We start from the raw sequence: 19,682 nt of genomic DNA, 5'->3' as shown, positions 1-19,682 counted from the left end.
GACTTCATGTTTATTTTTCTTTTAGCAGTCTGTTGAATACCGGCTGTTTAGTCTTCCCTAAGTGTCCCATGCCCCGTGTACGTGTTCACGTGTTTTGTTGTTTCCTGTCTTACTTTCCAATCCATCAGTCATGTGCCAGTTTTACTTCCCCCTTTGTCTTTCGTTAGATTCTGTTCACCTGTTCATTGTCCTCATGTGTGTATTTAAGCCTGTTTTCTTCAGTTCCTTGTTGCATTCTACCAACAGGTGTGTTCCAGTATTGTTTTTTACTTTTGCAAGTTCCAATAAAAAAAGCTGTCTTTTATGAGTTCACCATTTTGAATAAAAATGTCAGATTAAAGACAGGCTTTGGTATCCGTTCCCACCAGAACATTGCTGACTAAATAGTACTTTGACTGTGAGAAACATGGCACCAGGTAGTGACGGTGTGATGAAATCCCTTGAATGTGTCGACTTGTTCCAGCCAATTGCTTTGCCAAAAGGCAGATCACACGAAGCTCCGTCCAACAGCTCATTTGGGAGTACTGCTGTGATGATGCATGTGGGCTAAATACCAAACGTAATGATTAGGGATGTTACTGGCCATTTATTTCTTAGTTGACTAACTGTGGAAAAAAATTCCACTAACAACTAGTCTAAAATTAAGAAAAACTCAGATGTTAAGTTAAATTTAAGAACCATCCATTTAATGGAAAACGTCAAAACTAATATCAGAGGTGTTTTGGAGAAAGCTCATTTCCGCCACTTGTATCCGCAATTTCACTCTAACAGTGTTAACAATAAGATTAGACTAACGAGCTTGGAAAGAAAAGCGTCTGCACTTCTTTAAGTTTCTTGAAGACGTTTCAAGCTTCGTCAGTTCTAATGTCGAGTGGTGGAGAGTCCCAGATTTAAGTCCTGGGGGAGTGTCCCCGAGAGGGGATCCTTTAATCACACGAGTCAGCAGTGTTGGGCAAGTTACTTTGAAAAAGTAATTAATTATAGTTACTAGTTACTTCTTTAAAAAAGTAACTGAGTTAGCAACTGAGTTACAAGATTCTAAAAGTAATTAATTATAGTTACTAGTTACCTCTTTAAAAAAGTAACTGAGTTAGTAACTGAGTTACAAGATTCTAAAAGTAATTAATTACTTGAAAAGTAACTATTGTGTTACTTTAAAAAAAAAAGTTTAACCCTCTGGGGTCCAGGGTATAATTGGCCATTTTTAACTACTTTTGATTTTAACCACATTTCGCCTTTAAAAACTGTTTATTTGCCTTGTTTGGTCTCATCCTTTTCAGCACAACCTCACGTGTCTGAATTTACAGTTTTCATTTTGACAGATTGTATTAACACAATTGATATAAAATCAGACAAAACACATAAAGTCAGAGTAGAAAAAGTTATATCTTTTACTGTAACAACCACAAACATGTTTAATGAATCATATTTCATAACTTTAAATGCAAAAATAAATTGACAATTTTAAAATTATATGTACAACATCACAGCCTGATACCTGCAGGTCTGACAGCAGCAGGTGTGTCACTCCTGTTTCTACCTGGAGACAGCAGTCGCCTCATTGTTCTGACACACAACACAAAACTATCCACAACACTACACACTAACTACACAAGACAACACACTAACTACACAGGACAACACGTCACTCCTAAATCTTCCCCCTCTTCCTAAACAACCAAATGTCATGTTGCCAAATCATTTTTTGATTTGTGATTATATATCGTTGTTGGGATGATAAATGTCTTATATTAGGATATGAGACTTTAACCAGCCCGATGAACGCACTGACCTTGCTCTTTATCCACTTCAGTTGTCGAAGATATAACAAAGCGGCGTGAACCTCTGCCCAGCATGGAGGCCATCTACCTGATCACACCCTCAGACGAGGTAAATAAAGCAGTTCCTCTACAGCAGCGGCGTCCAGCTGCTGTCCTGCAGCTTTTAGACGCATCCTTGCTCCGACACCTGAATCAAATGGGCGGCTTGTTACCAGGCCTTTGTCAAACTTGATAGCTGAAGAGGGAATCCAACCATTGATTCAGCTGGTTGGAGCAGCGATGCATCTAAAAGCTGCAGGACGGCAGCTCTCGAGGACTGCAGCTGGACGCCTCTGCAGCCTCATTATGTGATTTTCTTCATTGCAAATGTTTGTCCATCAAATTAGAAACGACACTTTCCTTTGATTTGAATCCTTTACTGCAATACATTTAGTTTGATGTTTGCTTTCAGTGATATGTAACTCACTCAACAATGAATTATTATTCTGTCCGTCTTTGCTATTTCAGTCTGTCGAGGGTGTGATTGAGGACTTCAGAGACCCTCGGACTCCGAGGTACAAAGCCGCCCACGTCTTCTTCACTGACAGTGAGTAGACCAAAATCACACCCACAACATACACGATTTAGTTTGATTTATATAATTCCAACACATGTGGTCTCAGGACACTTTATATAACGAGGTTAAGACCATATCAGGATATCCAACACTACTCTCTTTAACTCGAAGCACGTTTACTGTATTTAAAAACCTTCACAGGTGTCTTTGGTTTCTGTATTTTTTCATCTGTCAGTAAAGTTTTGCAGCTGTTACTGGCTGGATGATGCTGTGTTGTCTTTCTTTTTACCATTGGGAGATAAATACAACTGAATAAATGTAACTGAAAGTAAAATATCCTAAAATTTGAAGTTTTACAAAATGTAAAATAATTAGCAGCTTTTAATAGTGCAAAATCTTTGAGGAGTCACTAAGACTAATAAACACCTCTGTTAGTCCAAAATAGTAGATCATACAATACTGAAAACACATTTTAATAAAGTCCAACACTGCAGCTGTGCTTTTACACAAGTCACAGTCATTTAACTCGTGCAAATCCACGTGAATTTAGTACGCCTACATTTCCTTTTCAAAAAAGGAATTTAATTTGAAAACAACAGGAAAAGAGTCTTTATCCAAACTGCATGCTTGGTCAGAGTGAGACGACAACAACAGGGGCCCTGAACACTAGGGGTGGGGGAAAAATGGATACTGTGTAGTGTGGTGATATTTTGTTTGCTAATAATGTATGGATACAGGGACAGCAGAAATGGATACTTTGTTACAAAAAAGGTTTTTGTGCTCTGACTTCAGAGCATGTTGATCCTTTTTCTGAGCAAGAATCCTGACATTCCTTCACTGTCCAAATGTGTTTAACTTGTTTATGGGTGGCTGTAGCTCAGGTGGTAGAGCAGGTCATCTACTGGCCGGAAGGTTGGTGGTTCGATTCCTGGCTTCCCCTAGTCTGCATGCCAAATATCCTTGGGCAAGATACTAACCCCAAATTGCTCTCCGATGCATTCATCGGAGTATGAATGTGTGTGAATGTTAGTTATAAAGCACTTAGAAAAATGTGCTTGTGCGAATGGGTGTGAATGGGTGAAGGCACAAGTTGTGTAAAGCGCTTTGAGTGCTCAGATGAGTAGAAAAGCGCTATATAAGAACCAGTCCATTTACCATTTACCATTATGGCAGCAATAAACATGACAGTTTACTTATTTTAATTTAAGACATGTTTTATTTTAATTAAGTTTAAAACTTTTTTATTTAATGTAAAATTATATTTTGTTTTAATTTACTTTCAAATTCTTCAGTTGCTGAAGGGGCTGCATAGTTTTCATAAACTGCATAGTTCAGAATAGCTATAATTGTACCAGATGGTTGTTCAGTTAAGTTGGACTAGACTGTAATACAAACCGTTCAGTTTGTCAACAATCAAACTGAAATGAGAGAAAGACTGAGTGTGAGACTTTGATATTAGAGAAAATGAATATTGATAAAGTTTACCTTTATGTACAGAATCTGAATATCGCAAAATATTTTTAAAAATTGCAATAATATTGTATCGTGGGATGTACGGTGATTCCCAGCTCTACTGAACACATCCTGGTCCCCAAACAGCTACAGATGCTTCACATATTTTCAGTCATGCATGTCTCTATCACAGTATTTCACTATGTTAAATGTGCAGGAATGTCTTTTTTTCCATTTCTTTGGAGTGTTTTAGTTTTTGTGCATGTGTAATGTCTGCCCAGCTTCCACAGCAGCATGTTGTTTTTCTCCCCTGTGAAAGCTGAAGGAATAAAACACCTCCACAGCAGTGCAGGCTTCTCTTCCCTTTATCTGCTTCAGTGCGATTTTACTAAGTGAATGATGTTTTTAAAGGCCGACACATTCTCCAAACTTCATGACAGTTTGCACACACAGACACAGGTCTGGTGGAAATGTGTGTTTTATTAAACTCAGACATGGTCATTGCAACATGGCTCTATAGCAACAATTAATGAAGCAGGTCTTTAGCATCATTTATGGTGAATGACACATTTTACATTTCAAATATGGAAAAAAAGTCTTTTGGCTCGATCATCCAAAGTTGAACTGAATTAAATTGACAATTTTATGGGGCTGATTTGACCATTTCCAGGCATTAGACCGTTCCAAACTCCTCCTCGGGATTTTATTGGAATCATTGTTTGGAACTTAAGAGCTGGTCAGTCTGAACTACTGACAGTTTCCATTAAATCTGTCTGTGGTGTCAAGCAAATTGTAATAATTTGCCATGGACCAAACGTGTCTTTGTGACTCACCGCATCCATTGGTAATGTTTCATATTAGTCACAGCACCAGTTAGTGAGAACGGGGAGCAGACGGGTACCAGTCCCATCTGACTGCACAGAGCCATCTACAACGTGGTCATGAAAGTGTTTCTTTTTATTGCCACTTTATTAAGGACGTGACCCTGACAGCAGGGTGAACTTTGTTTACTGTAACTCAAACACACACGAGCTCCAAACATGTTTGACAGAAGTCAAGCCCCGAAACCAAAAAGTATTCAAAGTATTCACTCGTCTGAACGTGAGAGACGTCTCTTTCCTAATCCATATTAATATGTTTATTAATATATAATATATTTTTAATAATTTCTATATTTGTATTCCTCTGTTTGACTTTGATAAGCTGCCCATTGTTACTGTAAATATGGACAGAAAAACTACATGTGCTTAATTATACTTTCACCTGAGACTGATTGAAAGCAGCTGAAGTTATTTACAATTTTCACTCAAAAAAAAAATCACTCCTTTGTTCAAATGTGTATTTTGGACAGAAAAGGAAACAGATTCAGAACCATAAACACCATGTTGAGCCAAGCAGATAACATAAATGAAACATTTAATTCTTAGTTTGTAAAACCTACAGTTTCTCTAAGTAAACCAAAATGTTTGTCTTCATTTGCCTGCAGCGATCCCAGACTCTTTGTTTGGACTCTTGACCAAATCTCGCGCTTCTAAAGCGATGAAGGCCTTGACTGAGATCCACATAGCCTTCCTGCCCTATGAGTCTCAGGTAAGATCAGTCATGACTGATGGGAACAATATTCTTATTGAGTGTTCTGAGATCTTTGTGTTTGTATAATTTGAATACAGATGAATGAACAGTCAGTAAAATCTCAGCTGTCTTTCCACGATTTACTGAACTGAACTACAAGTCGACCTTTCATGTTGCAAGAAAGTGAAGAGAAAACTGATTGTGCTGAAACCATGTAACACATTTATGACCAGATTTAAGAACGTTGCATTATTAGAGTAGAAGAAGATGAATCAGCTTCTCACACAAGGTTCACAAGGTACCAGTTTGATTTCAGGATGATATAAGAGCACCAGTAACCACCCAGACTCAGGCCTGCATTAAACTGGGAAACACTGTGCACATGGGAGGTGTTGGGGATATATCCTGTAGTTTTGCCTCTGGATACCACTATACAATATTAAATATTAAATCAAATAGTCAGCCCAGTTATTGTGCAGTTATTTCTGAGCCTGTGTGTTGTGGTGCAGATGGGAAACGATACAACTGTGTGTCGTCTTTGTACCGTTTTCTGTCGTCAGGTCTTCTCCCTGGATAAAGTGGATGCTTTCCAGGACTTCTACAGCCCCTTCAAGGCTGACGTGAAGAACAACATGTTGGAGCGTTGTGCTGAACAGATCGCCACCCTCTGTGCCACGCTGAAAGAGTATCCAGGAATTCGATACAGAGGGTGAGCTCCTTTTGAATTGGCTCTATTTAAAAAGTGGTGATCTCTGATCCTGTGGGTCTGCAGGGTTTGGATGGAGCCTCTCCTCCGGGTGTCTACCCTGTCTCCTCTGATTAAAAACCCCGGCCCTGAGCAGGCTCAGTGCTGATCTGACGTTCCCTCAGTGCTGTTGGAGACAACTGGAGAATGTCAACAATGCAGACTTTGAATGTAGCAGACTGTAGCTTTAGCAGCAGCAAAGCACTTGCATTATACTGATCAGCCTGCTACAAGCTGATGCTGACTTAGTTCTGATCTTTGTGAAAATGCTTGGAGAGGACGAGCACAACCAGATCTAAAGATTCACTTATCTAGCAGCATTCCTGGGAAATTCAATCCCCCAAGAATACAGTGGAAATCCAAAGTCTCTTGAATCTGTAACACGGCACAAATGAGCAGAGAAAACCATCAAAACCAATTTGCAGCGTCACAGTTTGTGGCTGATCCCTCTGGTGTGGTCTGTGCTTCACATTCCAGCTGTGAACTTCTTATTTCCAATCTTCTGACCTGACTTATATTGTGGAAAAGAATGGGAAGAACGACTCATCTCCTCTGCACAGCACCTTTGTCCTTGTGAACGTTACATCATTCGAGATGGCCTCAGTCCCTCTGTGACAGCCGTTCACCGTTGTTGACACATAATGACCTGATGTCCTGATGTCCAGCAGCTCCTGAGCTCCTCTCTGACTTTTCAACAAACATGATTTGAAACAAAGTTTAAAATCTAAACTTTAATATCACTTCATTTCATTTTCTGCCTTTGTATGATGCACTTTACAAGATTTTTCTGTTTGTGTGTGTGTGACACTTGTGCTTTGATTACATCTCTGATGAAGAATGAAGATGTTTCATTATTAGCAAAAGCACATTCAGACTTTTACTATAACAGGCTGGATGTTGAGGCCTTTTATCGGAGGTGAACCATCGGACTTGCCTCTGCTTTCTGGACAGGGTGGTGTGCACATCTTTCCCAAAGCAAACTCTACCAGGAGACAAAGCGGCCTGAGGGCTTTGTGTTGTTCTGAGGTTCAGCAGTTTAGCAGAAGAGCACTGACACTGTTCTCTTCTGGACACAGGTCTAATTTTGTTCCTGGAAAATGCTGGAGCTACTCTTCCAGTTTGGATGCATGCAGCACAAATGTTCTCGTAGTCCACTTGCTTGATCCAAGTGCTGACTCAGCTCGCATCGTCCCGTCCTGCTGTCATGTAGCAGGCTGCAGCCTGCAGGTCGGGTCTGTGATAGACTGCTGTCTCTACCTGGATCAGAGCTTCTGTGTTGTCCTTTAGGCTGCTCGTAAAGCCACGTGATGCTGTAATTTTGGGTGGAACCCTCCATGCATTGTGGAGGAAGTGACATCATCTGTTGTCAGCCTATTATTTCAGCTGAGTATCTGCTGACTGGGTTGATATTCCTGTCAAGGATATCCTTATTCCAACCCACTGAGCTGTCCTACCTCCTGGAGGAGTCACACTGGGTTTTTGTGTATTTCTTGTGGTTCCTGTCTGAGAAGCTCCGCCCCCTCCTCTATCTTTCTTTCTAACAGCTTGAATTGGATGACGTCTTCTTGCCAACACTGTTTTATTAGAATCTGATTTCTGGATGATTTCTCTTATTTAAAATAAGCCAAATGTTTTCTTCCTGGCTGTCGCGTCCATGCTGTTTGATTTTTAAAATGTGCATGAACCAACACCTGGATAAACGAATACCTGTGTGTTTGCATCAGGGACTACAAAGACTGTGCAGTTCTGGCTCAGATGCTTCAGGAGAAGTTGGATGGCTACAAAGCGGATGACCCCACCTTGGGAGAGGTAATGCAGTGAAATGACTCGATAATGAATGGAGGAAGCAGGTTAAGGTAAATATGTGGACATTTCTGAAACGAGAGAAAAACAGAGGAAATTACACACAATGCAGTTTGTAATAAATCAGCTCTGATCTGCCAGAACATCCAGCTTGCTTTTATTGATCATTAGTTCTTTTAGCTGCATTAAAACTGTACAGCTATTACACGTGTTAATTAGAGTTAAGAAAAGAATAAACTCACATAGTAAATAGATTTTCACTCAGTGTAGTTTTAGTTTTCTGTGTTGGGGGAGATCAGGGGTTCTTCCAAAGGTTAAGCTGATTGCTGTTGGAAAAACGACGTGTTACATGTTAAAGCAGTGTTTTGTATTTGCTCTGGTGCCTCCAGGGTCCCGACAAGTCTCGTACTCAGCTGCTCATTCTGGACCGAGGCTTCGACCCCGTGTCACCTCTCCTGCATGAGCTCACACTGCAAGCCATGGCCTACGACTTGCTGGGTGTCGAGGACGATGTTTACAGGTAGAGATGCTACTGAAGGAGGTCTGACACCTGACATTAGGGATGCACCGATACCACTTTTTTGGAAACGAGTACGAGTACTTGCATTTCAGTACTCGCCGATACCGAGTACTTAATAAAAACATGATTTAAATTAGCAGGTAACAGCTTTAGTCCTGTAATTTAACAAAAAACAAACAAACAAGGGACTAGTTTGGAATTAAGAACATTTATTTAAAATGAAAAGCATGTTGTATGCAACATATTACAGAATAAATAATTATAAAAAACAAATTTAATTTTAAATTTGTTCGTCTGTTTCTCTGTTTAGAAGTCTCACTAGCACAGTCACAGCTGGGATGACATCAGAGGCTAGTGCGTCGTAGCTGCTCACTTTTTTAGTTAGTTCCTCAAAGGGGGCGTGGCAACAGTCAATTCAATTCAATTTTATTTATATAGCGCCAAATCACAACAAAAGTCTCCTCAAGGCGCTTCATAGATACAGAGAAAAACCCAACAATCATATGACCCCCTATGAGCAGCACTTTGGCGACAGTGGGAAGGAAAAACTCCCTTTTAACAGGAAGAAACCTCCAGCAGAACCAGGCTCAGGGAGGGGCGGGGCCATCTGCTGTGATTGGTTGGGGTGAGAGAAGGAAGACAGGATAAAGACATGCTGTGGAAGAGAGACAGAGATTAATAACAGATATGATTCAACACAGAGAGGTCTGTTAATACATAGTGAGTGAGAAAGGTGACTGGAAAGGAAACACCCAATGCATCATGGGAATCCCCGGCAGCCTACGTCTATTGCAGCATAACTAAGGGAGGATTCAGGGTCACCTGGTCCAGCCCTAACTATATGCTTTAGCAAAAAGGAAAGTTTGAAGCCTAATCTTAAAAGTAGAGATAGTGTCTGTCTCCTGAATCCAAACTGGAAGCTGGTTCCACAGAAGAGGGGCCTGAAAACTGAAGGCTCTCCCTCCCATTCTACTTTTAAATACTCTAGGAACAACAAGTAGGCCTGCAGAGCGAGAGCGAAGTGCTCTAATAGGGTGATATGGTACTACAAGGTCATTAAGATAAGATGGGGCCTGATTATTTAAGACCTTGTATGTGAGGAGCAGGATTTTGAATTCTGGATTTAACAGGAAGCCAAAACAGGAGAAATATGCTCTCTCTTTCTAGTCCCTGTCAGGACTCTTGCTGCAGCATTTTGGATTAGCTGAAGGCTTTTCAGTGAGTTTTTAGGACTTCCTGATAATAATGAATTACAGTCGTCCAGCCTGGAAGTAATAAATGCATGAACTAGTTTTTCAGCGTCACTCTGAGACAGGATATTTCTAATTTTAGAGATGTTGCACAAATGGAAGAACGCAGTCTTACATATTTGTTTAATATGTGCATTGAAGGACATATCCTGGTCTCCATAAGAGCCCATCGGTGAGCGGTGAGAGAGTCAGGGAGTTCGTGCTCGGACACGCCCAGCACTCGCTTTTGCTCACTGAGGGACTGGAGCATGTAATACGAGCTGTTCCAGCGCGTCTGTACGTCCTGCTGCAGTCTCTTTATTGGCTGGTTGAGCTGTCCCTGAATGTCCTCGAGGCGGGAGTAGGCTAAGGCGGAGTGTTTAAAATGCCCAACTATTGTCCGTCCCACTGCTGTAGCATCAGCTATGCTCCTCTGTGCTAATAAGCGTGGGTAAACTCTTTGTACTCGTTGTCGTGTTTTTGGTGCTTGATTAAATTACTTGTGTTAAATGTGCTACCTTTAGAGCCTCTGGACAATTTCGCTGAGCACAATTTGCAGTCCGCCTTTGTTTTTGCGTCTTCGTTCACTTTGAAATAGTTCCACACGGCTGACTTGTCACGCCTGCCCTTCTCCCCGCTCTGAGCTGCAGCCGGGCAGTGTTGCCAACTCCTCAGTAAGGAAAATCGCTATTGGTTGTCCTAAAAGTCGCTAGAAGTCGCTAAATGACGTCATCGCCTAATTTGCATAATTGGTCATGCTAATGTAATTGTAATCTATGTTGTTGGAGAGAGAAATAACATCGTGGACGAGACATAAAGTGAGTAAAAAACGTCATAAATGCATTTAGTGTTTATTTAGAACTACAAATTAAATTTATTTTAGCAATTATTGTTTTTTTTAATGTCACAATTCCAACCCTGCTCCTTAATCCGGGCTTGGACCGGCAAAAGTGACCCGAAATAGGCACTCTGGTGGAGTTACTTTGTGTGTGTGTGTGTGTGTTTATAAGTAGTTTTAAACCTTGAGATCCACAAAACAGCATAAGAGTAAAAGAAGAACTGACTGCGTTACAGCACCCGCTGCTTGTTGAGAGTAAAAGCGATATGCGCTTTCACGTCTTTTTTTAGAAAAAAAGTCGCTAGGGGGTCTGAAAACTCGCTAAATATAGCGACAAAGTCGCTAAGTTGGCAACACTGCAGCCGGGGCCTGGGGGCGGGCACTCGGCGCCTGGGGGCGGGCACTCGGCGCCTGGGGGCGGGCACTCGGGGCCTGGGGGCGGGCACTCGGGGCCTGGGGGCGGGCACTCGGCGCCTGGGGGCGGGCACTTGGCACCTGTGATTAACCCCTTACATGCCACTCAAACATAGACAGGTCTCAGACCGTGGTATCGGTCCTCGGTATCGGGGGACTTTTAACGAGTACGAGTACTTTAGAAAATGTGGTATCGAGGCCGATACCCGATACCGGTATCGTATCGGTGCATCCCTACCTGCCATATGTATTTTTTAATGTTATGACTGAAAGTTTGGGTCACACAAATAGAAATAATAGCGACAATGTGAAAATCAAGCAGTCTGTTAACACGTGTCTGTTAACACGTGTCTGTTAGGTTTGAGACCAGCGGGATGGGAGAAACCAGGATGAAGGAGGTGGTGCTGGACGAGGATGACGACCTGTGGCTGAGTCTGAGACATAAACACATCGCTGAGGTGTCGACGTGAGTGGCTTTCACCTCCTGCTCACAAATGCAGTCAAACAAAGGACGAGTCCCTGCTGTCACTAAAGTGTTGCTCAGGATACTGAGAGCTTTTTCTTTCTCTTGTCCTCTTTGTGTCTCACTACGCACAGAGCTGTGACTCGCTCACTCAAGGAATTCTCTGCCAGCAAAAAGATGAACACTGGAGAAAAGGTAAAGGTGTCTCTGTGCTCTGGATCCTCTGTTTGTCACATAGTTACAGTGACAACAACATGACCTTACATTTGTTCACTCATCTCAGTCTCTTCCTACCACCAATCACTAAATTCTCAAAGCTTCTCAGACAGTTCATACGTCGAGTTATCGAGCTGGTCATCAAAAATCAGCATTATTAATGTGACTAATAACCTTTCATTCACACTAGTGAGTCTCTTGTCTTTGTAGATGAAAGCTATTTGTTCTGTGTCTCTGTAAGAAGCTAAGAAGCCACTGTCAATGTGCACAAAATCTTCATTTTTTATCCATAATTGGAAACTTTTGTTCTTTGAAATCAGCATTAAAGCCACTTCTGCTTTATTCTGCCTCCTCTCAGTCCTGCAGCTCCTGCCTTCTGCTTCAAACAGGATTTTCAGTTACTGGAAAAATATTCACAAACATATAAATCGATGTGTACGCAATAAACTGAGCTGTAAACTTGTACTTTACTCACAACTATTACTCTACTAAGGAGTATTAGACACATTCAGAAAAAAAGTTCTGGTTTATTTTGCAAATAAACTCAAAATTTTGTTGATCAAACTTGAAATAATATTTATAAAAGGAGATAAAAGGAGTTGTTATTGCAATTCAGCTCTGATGGCTGCCTTGTGTCAGTTAGTTGGTGAAATTGTACTTCTACTACTACTAAACACGAGTGTGGTGTAAAGGTTAGGGTTGTGTGGTATAAGGATGTTGCAGAAACATGCATTCAATCAGAAGGCAGTGGGTGTCGTCATGGCGATGGCTAAGATGCATGTTACATCCAAAGACACAATAAGACAGGTGATCGAGCTGCCTCACTGACCCAACAACACGAGGCATTTGCAGAGTGTGTGGCTGCAGTGGGAGTTCAGCTTTATCCTCAAAATGAACAATGTTTCCTAATCCATGGTGGATTTACACCTGCTTGATTGCAACGTCTCTACTGACAAATTCATGAATTTGCATGCTTTGGCTTTTGCAGCACTTCTTGTGCAGATACCTGAAACCCGTCATTCCTCATTAGGTCCAGTAGCAAAAATGAGGGTGAACAAGCATTTTGGCTATCAGCAATAATGTTAGCTAACTAGCTCTCCAGCATAAACAACACTGATCAGTGTGGTGCTGTGACATTAGTGTCACATCAGTGTGTTCTCGTGCAGTTTGGCTCACTGTTAGCAGCTAAAGAGGGCAGTCAGCTGAGCCCTCGCTCTCAACCACAGGACTCAGGGACATCAGTCTTCCTCAGCACGTTCTTGCTTCATGCACCCATGGTGCCAGTGCGCTCTTCCAGCCGGCATGTCGGCTATATCAACAAAGAAAACAAAAATGACCCACAAGCTCTTCTGCACTGTGTCCCAGATTACCAGTCCAGCCCTGTTGTTACCAAAATGATCGTTCACTCTCAGTTGTGTAGCAAGGAATGAGGGATTTCCAGTGTCTGCATTGATTCCAGTAGGAATAATGGCAGGAACCAGAAAGAGACTGTATGTTTCTCCCATATCAGCTCCTCTTCATCGGCTCCCTGTCAAATCCAGAATCAAACTTCAGATCCTTCTCATCACATAAAAGCTACCACGCCCCACCTTATCTTGGTGACCTTATAGCACTGCGTCACCTTCACGTGATGCACTGGTGGCCCCCCCTCCCGTGGCCTGGTTCTGGTGGAGGTTTTTCCTCACTGTTGCCCAAATGCTCGCTCAGAGGGGGTCATGTGATTGTTGCGGTTTTCTCTGTTTGCTTTGCATTGTTGTGGGCTCTTTATCTTACAGTATAAATCACCTTGAGGTGCTTGATTTGGTCTATAAAAATAAAATTGAATAGCCTGTCTTGCCTGTAGCCTCTTGCCAACAAAATCATACAATTGACTGTCCCAAAAATCAGAACAGAATTGGGGGGAAAGGCTTTTAAATACGCTGCCCCTGCTTCCTGGAATAATCTGCAGAAGGAACTGAAATGATCAGAATTGGGAGAGTTTAAGTCTGTTTTAAAGGAACGAGAGAACAGCTCTTTTACTCAGTGTGATTGTTTTTAATGTTCTCTTAATTTGATCTGTTATTGTATATTTTACACATGTTTGTATGGGATATTGTATTTGTTTTAAATGTTATATACCTATGTGGTATGTGACTTTTGTTGCCATGATGCCAGGTCTTTCTTGGAAATGAGATTTTTAATCTCAATGAGATTTTTTACCTGGATAAATAAAGGATTAATAAATGTAGTGGGATATTGCCTGTTTTGGCTGATACTACTGTACAAATCTTTGGTGTTTCAATCACTGGCTGCCTTAAAAAATGTTTTTTCTCTTTTTAAATATACAGAAATCTACAGACGACTCCTTTAAACATCTGCTCAGCCTACAGGACATACAAAACCTCAAAAACTCATCAAATTGAAGTTCTTCAAAATTATTCTATTAATGTAACATTACAGTAAATATGATAAAATTATATATTAATATTACAATCAATTAAATATTGATATTTGGGATATGAAAGGCTTTGTACTCCTTTATGGAAGACATTTAAATGAAGGAGCAGATAATAAGTCATATAAGAGAATAAAAACTTGATCCTGATCTTTATGAGGGTAAAAAGCAGCTAAATGTTCAGAACATTGTTCAGTCAGTGGAGAATAAAATAGTAAAATCAGTTTATTGTTTTAGTTGTGCAGCATCATGTGTAGCTGATGTTGTTGTTGAAAGACTCTTTCAATGAGCCGATGAATGAAGACATTTTATTGACTGCAGGTGTCTCGTTGTGTTTCAGACCACCATGAAGGAACTCTCGCAGATGCTGAAGAAAATGCCTCAGTATCAGAAAGAGCTCAGCAAGGTCGGAGCTAAAGTCACAACAGCGTTCATGGAATCTGCGTATATGTTTACCTCGTTATTCACAATTGTGGTCACATTTAATGCGAATCATGATGTTGTAGAATTATACTGCAGACATGACAGAAACCAAAAGAAAACACAGTAACAGCTTCTTCTGCTACTATGAAGTACATACAAAGTGCTGCTTTCCCCTCAGCATAAGCATAAATTATTATAAAGTTTTTGTCTTTTTATTCTCAGTCCACATGAGAATTTGTTTATAGCTGTGAACTATATAGATGTAGAGATGTTTGGATAATCTGACACTTCATGACAAACAGCACGAGGAAACAAGCTCATTTAGAAGCGTCATGTAGAAAATATTAAGATTATTATTCAAATGTAATAAAGTTTAGATCTGATGGTCACTTTGTCAGCCTGACTGGCAGCGTCTCTCTCTCTGCTCAGTATTCAACCCACCTCCACCTGGCTGAGGACTGTATGAACCGCTACCAGGGCACCGTGGACAAACTTTGCCGTGTGGAACAGGTAAATCATCAAAACTTAAACTTCTCTGTTGGATCTGTCAACACTGAGGGAACAGACTATTTCAGTGTCAGTGACCGCTGGGAGCATTCAGAGTTTGCATATTTCTCACACTTAAATGTATTACATCATCAAACAAATTCTAATGTTAGACAAAATGTTAACTAAAAAGAAAGTGTGGTTTGTCGCTATTATTGGACATGAGGGTTGATAAAAAGGGTTTTCAGCTTTAACAGCTCTGTGATACTCAAGTATGCTTACTTCTGAAACTTGGAGGCGATCTTTCGCCCATCGTCTCTCTGGGCATTGCCAAGTAAGCCAGGAGTTTAAACCATCCAAGGTGGCAGGGGAACAACATGAGAACAGAAGGCTGGAGTAATATGGGAGAAGTATGCAATACATGTTTATTAATCCTGGGAAATCAGTATCAGTTAAAGTTATGAATGATTGAGGTAAAAACATTATGACAAGATCAGAACTAATAAATAGGCTGATATTTAACACAAATGACTCTCATTCATTTATTCTCCACGAATTGAAATCCACTTCTTTTTACACAAAACCACAATCACTTGGTTTAAAAAAGGAAAAGAGAAAAACAAATGAAATGGAACAAATTAAAAAAGAGGATTTCTGCATTTCCTAAAGCTGCACAATGTTAAGCAGAATTAATGTTCAGTGTGAAGGTCTGTCACTGTCACTCTCCAACATGCTGTTCAATGCAAATACAACAAAACAGCACAAACGTGTTCTCTGAAGGTTGTTCCAGCCGCCATGTTGTACGTTGTCCCATCCAGTACTGGGTAGTGATGTGCAAATCATGAACGAATCGTTCAATGCTTGAGAATCACTTTACTGACTCGTGAGTCACGATTCACAAGCCCAACTGACTCACTGACTCATCCCTGTGGCTGTTAGCAAACTAATTCCATTAGTACAAATATATTTAGCTTATAATTAAAATTGTGGAAAAAACAACAGCCAGTTTCTTAACAGAAACATTTCTGCTCTGAACTGGAAGAAAAAACCCTGAGTAGAAGCTCACATCAAGACAATACCTCCTCGGTTCACAGTAGCATCGCTCTGCTAACATGCTAACAGCACATTTGAGCTACTCACCCCCTCCCTCCTGGCTCGAAGCTTCTTCTTGGTTGGCAACCAGTGTTAAGGAGCATTACTGCCCCCTGGCACACAGCTCAGTGGACATTTAGATGAGAAAATAGGAAAATACTTAAATAATAAAATAATAAAATAAATGTTCCCTTAGAAATCTTAATTTAATTTTTTTTGCTGTTTTTTGCTCTATAAAAATAGTTGTTTTTCTTTTTCAATCACTCATCTTAACAGTAGGATTTACATGAAAAGAGAAACAAATTAAGTTTGAGTGAAAATGTGCACTCTCTGGTCAACTGACTCAGTGACTCAAAAAACCCGATTCACTTTGGTGAGTGACTCATTCAAACTCGATTCAGTAAAAAGAATCGAATTTACCATCACAAGCACTGGGCACCTCTTCATGTTTTTGGAGACTCCCTCTGCTAATGTCCTCTTTCTCCGCATGTATTACTGTTAGCATACATGCTCTGTAGAACAGGTGGGCCCCTCGATCTCTTTTGGGTCCGTATATCTCGCCATGATATTTGTGGTCGATGCACATTGCGCTGGTTCGTTCCCCCACGTTGCTGGAGCAGGTGGGTTTGGCTGCTGTTGCTTCTGCTACTGCTTGCTGTATCTCAGCCTCCAGATCCATAGATCTTACCAATATTTGTCCAGACCTCACCTTGGTCTTGGTGGTTTCTCTGTTCTTCTCTGCTACCTGATGTTCCAGCATTTCTTCTGTCAATTTTCTTGCAATATTGATCCAGTCTTTGACACATTTTCACTCTTTGGATCGCCTCGTCCTCCAACTGTTGTTCCAGTTGGTCAGTTTCTCTCTGTTTAACTGCTAAATGCTCCTGGACTTGCTTCAATGTAGTTTCTTTCTGTCTTGTCTCTTTGGTTGAGGTGAGTTCATCAATCAGCAGGGATGCAGAAGCAGAACCATAGGTGTGGCCTCTGCAGCAGCTGGTCCAGTTTCATTAACACTCTGGCTTTGTGTTATGTTTTCTGCTCCATCAACAACTATGTTGTCAGAGTATAAAAGACTTATATGTCTTCTAGAAGACACCGGATGTTACACACTTCTGTTGGGACCCCAGACTAAAAAAACTTGGTTACTATTTTGTTCTCTGAGACTAACTCTGATAAATAATCTATTAAGATATCCTGATCGGGGTCTGGGCTGCTGGGCCTCCCTGCTGCTGCAGGACCGGGGGCGGTCTGCTCATCTCCACCCCAGAGGACAGGGAAGCATCTCCTGGGTCTGGCACAGATCACCCCTCTGGGGGTGATGGTGCCTGGATCTGGGAGTACAGAGTATGTTTGGAGGAGTGTGAGTGTTCATGTCTGTGTCTCCATGTTGGGTGAGTGCTGAGTATTTCTATATGTGTGCATGTGTGTGTCTGCTTGTGTCTGTTTGTCTAAGTTTATGTGTCAGGTCAGGGGTTAGACTCCACCTCTGAGAACATCTCAGGCTATTTTCCCCCACCACACTCCCTGCCAGTGTCTGATGCCCCCACCCACTGGTGCGTTGGTGGTTCTTGGTGTCCGGGGCTGGGTGCTATACTGGTTCACTCTTGGCGGCTGCTTGGCGGGACCTTGGCTCAGTCAGTCCCCTTCCAGGGTGTGGAGGCCCCTTGGACCTCGGGTCTCTGGGCCCGGGGCTCAGTCTGCTCTGGCGTGGCCAGCTGCCAGCACAGCCTTCTAAGATCCCTGCCAAGGATCCCTGTGGCTTCTGCACTGTAGCTCCTTGGTAAGCCAGATGTGCTACCAGATGCTCATGCAGTGCAGTTAGCTTCTTTAGCCAGAGATGAATCATGTCAGGGCCCTGTGGTGTTCGACTCTTTATGCTTGAGATTCTTTTTTGGATGTCGGCACTGTAATGGTTACTGGATGGCTACTAGATACTGGGTCTATCTGTCTCTTCGACCCTGTATAGTGACATTTTTTATTTTTGTTTTCCATAGTATTATTGTTCTTAGTTTATGCTGCATCTGTTTATTCATTCATTTCTGTCCACTCAGTGTAACCTTTTTAACTCTATTTTCAGGTATGTTAGCATAATTAAAGATAAGGCAGTTTAAACTCATTAGACTCATCTCCTGTTTATCATTGAATCACTTTTTAAAATTTTAATTCTCTAACATCTCCTGTGACATCACTTTTAGTAGACTGCAAATGAAATACAGCTTAGAATTGTGACCTTAGTCTCCTGTTACTGTGTTAACCAGTGACTGGCATTAATTGCAGCAAAAAACGACTCTCCTTTATTTTGAAGGATCTCGCGATGGGAACAGATGCAGAAGGTGAGAAGATCAAGGATCCCATGAGGCTCATTGTCCCCATTCTGCTGGATGCCAATGTCAGTGTGTCCGACAAGATCCGCATCATCCTGCTCTACATCTTCCTTAAGAATGGTCAGATATCCACCGTCGTCCTGTTTTTCATGTCAGCTGAAAACCATAGTTTTTATCTATCTGATCCCCTGCAGCCCACTACCAGTCTTTCAGTTTTATCCTCAGACAGAGTCCTATTGCTACAGTTTCATATTCTCAGGTTTTGATTTATTTTCTTTTGTCAATTCATTATTTTTTTTCTAAACATGCATGTTCCCATGCGTGTGAATTGCATGTTTGGACTGGGTATTTGTACTGCATGCATTTGTGTGTCTCACTGTGTGTGTCAGGTGTGACTGAGGAGAACCTGTGTAAGCTCCTTCAGCATGCTAACATCCCACCAGAGGACAGTGACATCATTTCCAACATGGCCCACATGGGTGTTCCCATTATCTCTGAGGTGAGCAAATCTGCCAACAACCTCATCAGCTCATTTAACATGAACCCCCCCAAATAAATAACAAACAAAGAAAAGCATTTGGAAATGTTACTACTGCAGCTTCCTGCATCAAAATGTCTCAAAGCTCAAAGATGAGACCACCACTGAATATTAATTTATTTAGTCAAAAGAATCTGAATCTCCCTAGCCAATTCCTCCAGCCTATCCAGGGGAACACAGAGGTTTTTCCCATGTCCCATGGCCTGGGTCTGCCCTTGGGGCCCACTTCTGGTGGGACATACCTAAAACACCTCTCCAAGGAGGCATCCTTGCCAGATCCCTGAACTACTCTGGCTCCCTCACCCTATCGTTAACAAAGAGGCCAACAGTTTCTGACATTTGTAACTACAGTCTCATGCTTTTGGTCACTACCCAGAACTCGTGATGGTAGGAACGTAACTCGACTGGTAAATCAAGAGCTTTGCTTTTGTGCTCAGCTCTCTCTTTACCATGATGGACCAATGTGGTGCCCAGATCACTGCAGCTGTGTTCCCATTTGGACCCTGACTCTAAGGGTCCAAATGGCTAAGGACCATGGCCTCAGACTTGGAGGTGCTGATTCTCCTTCCCACCACTTCACACTCGACTGCGAACTATCCAGTGAAGTCAACAAAGCCACATCATCTGCAAAAAACAGAGATGAGCTTCTGAGGCCACCAAAGTGCAACCGTCCACCAAAGAAATTCGATCCATAAAAAGTATGAATAAAACTGCTGGCAAAGTCCAACACGCACCAGGAACGAGTCCAACTTACTGCTGGCGATGTGGACCGAGCTCCAGGAATGGTTATGCAGGG

The 19,682-nt window shown here is 41.6% G+C and overlaps 1 protein-coding gene and 1 long non-coding RNA gene across 2 annotated transcripts in view; one reads left to right on the top strand and one right to left on the bottom strand.

The window, feature by feature from the left end:
• stxbp1b (syntaxin binding protein 1b) overlaps window positions 1-19,682 on the top strand; it is a 49,633-nt gene that overhangs the window by 22,032 nt on the left and 7,919 nt on the right. The window contains exons 4-15 of the mRNA XM_085179544.1: window positions 1,814-1,890; window positions 2,289-2,367; window positions 5,276-5,379; window positions 5,922-6,070; window positions 7,831-7,915; window positions 8,299-8,429; window positions 11,269-11,376; window positions 11,508-11,568; window positions 14,364-14,429; window positions 14,876-14,956; window positions 18,330-18,468; window positions 18,738-18,847. Coding sequence (XP_085035670.1) covers window positions 1,814-1,890; window positions 2,289-2,367; window positions 5,276-5,379; window positions 5,922-6,070; window positions 7,831-7,915; window positions 8,299-8,429; window positions 11,269-11,376; window positions 11,508-11,568; window positions 14,364-14,429; window positions 14,876-14,956; window positions 18,330-18,468; window positions 18,738-18,847 — 1,190 coding nt within the window. The remainder of the gene's footprint in view (window positions 1-1,813; window positions 1,891-2,288; window positions 2,368-5,275; window positions 5,380-5,921; window positions 6,071-7,830; window positions 7,916-8,298; window positions 8,430-11,268; window positions 11,377-11,507; window positions 11,569-14,363; window positions 14,430-14,875; window positions 14,957-18,329; window positions 18,469-18,737; window positions 18,848-19,682) is intronic.
• LOC146507463 (uncharacterized) lies at window positions 9,949-11,273 on the bottom strand. Its single transcript, XR_014877129.1, has 2 exons — window positions 10,992-11,273; window positions 9,949-10,024 (listed from the first exon to the last, which is right to left on the bottom strand). It is a non-coding gene; the product is annotated as an uncharacterized LOC146507463 (long non-coding RNA).

This window comes from Neolamprologus multifasciatus, chromosome 12 (genome assembly GCF_963576455.1).
Source record: "Neolamprologus multifasciatus chromosome 12, fNeoMul1.2, whole genome shotgun sequence".
Lineage (NCBI taxonomy): Eukaryota > Metazoa > Chordata > Actinopteri > Cichliformes > Cichlidae > Neolamprologus > Neolamprologus multifasciatus.
This window is presented reverse-complemented; position numbering and strand designations above follow the sequence as displayed.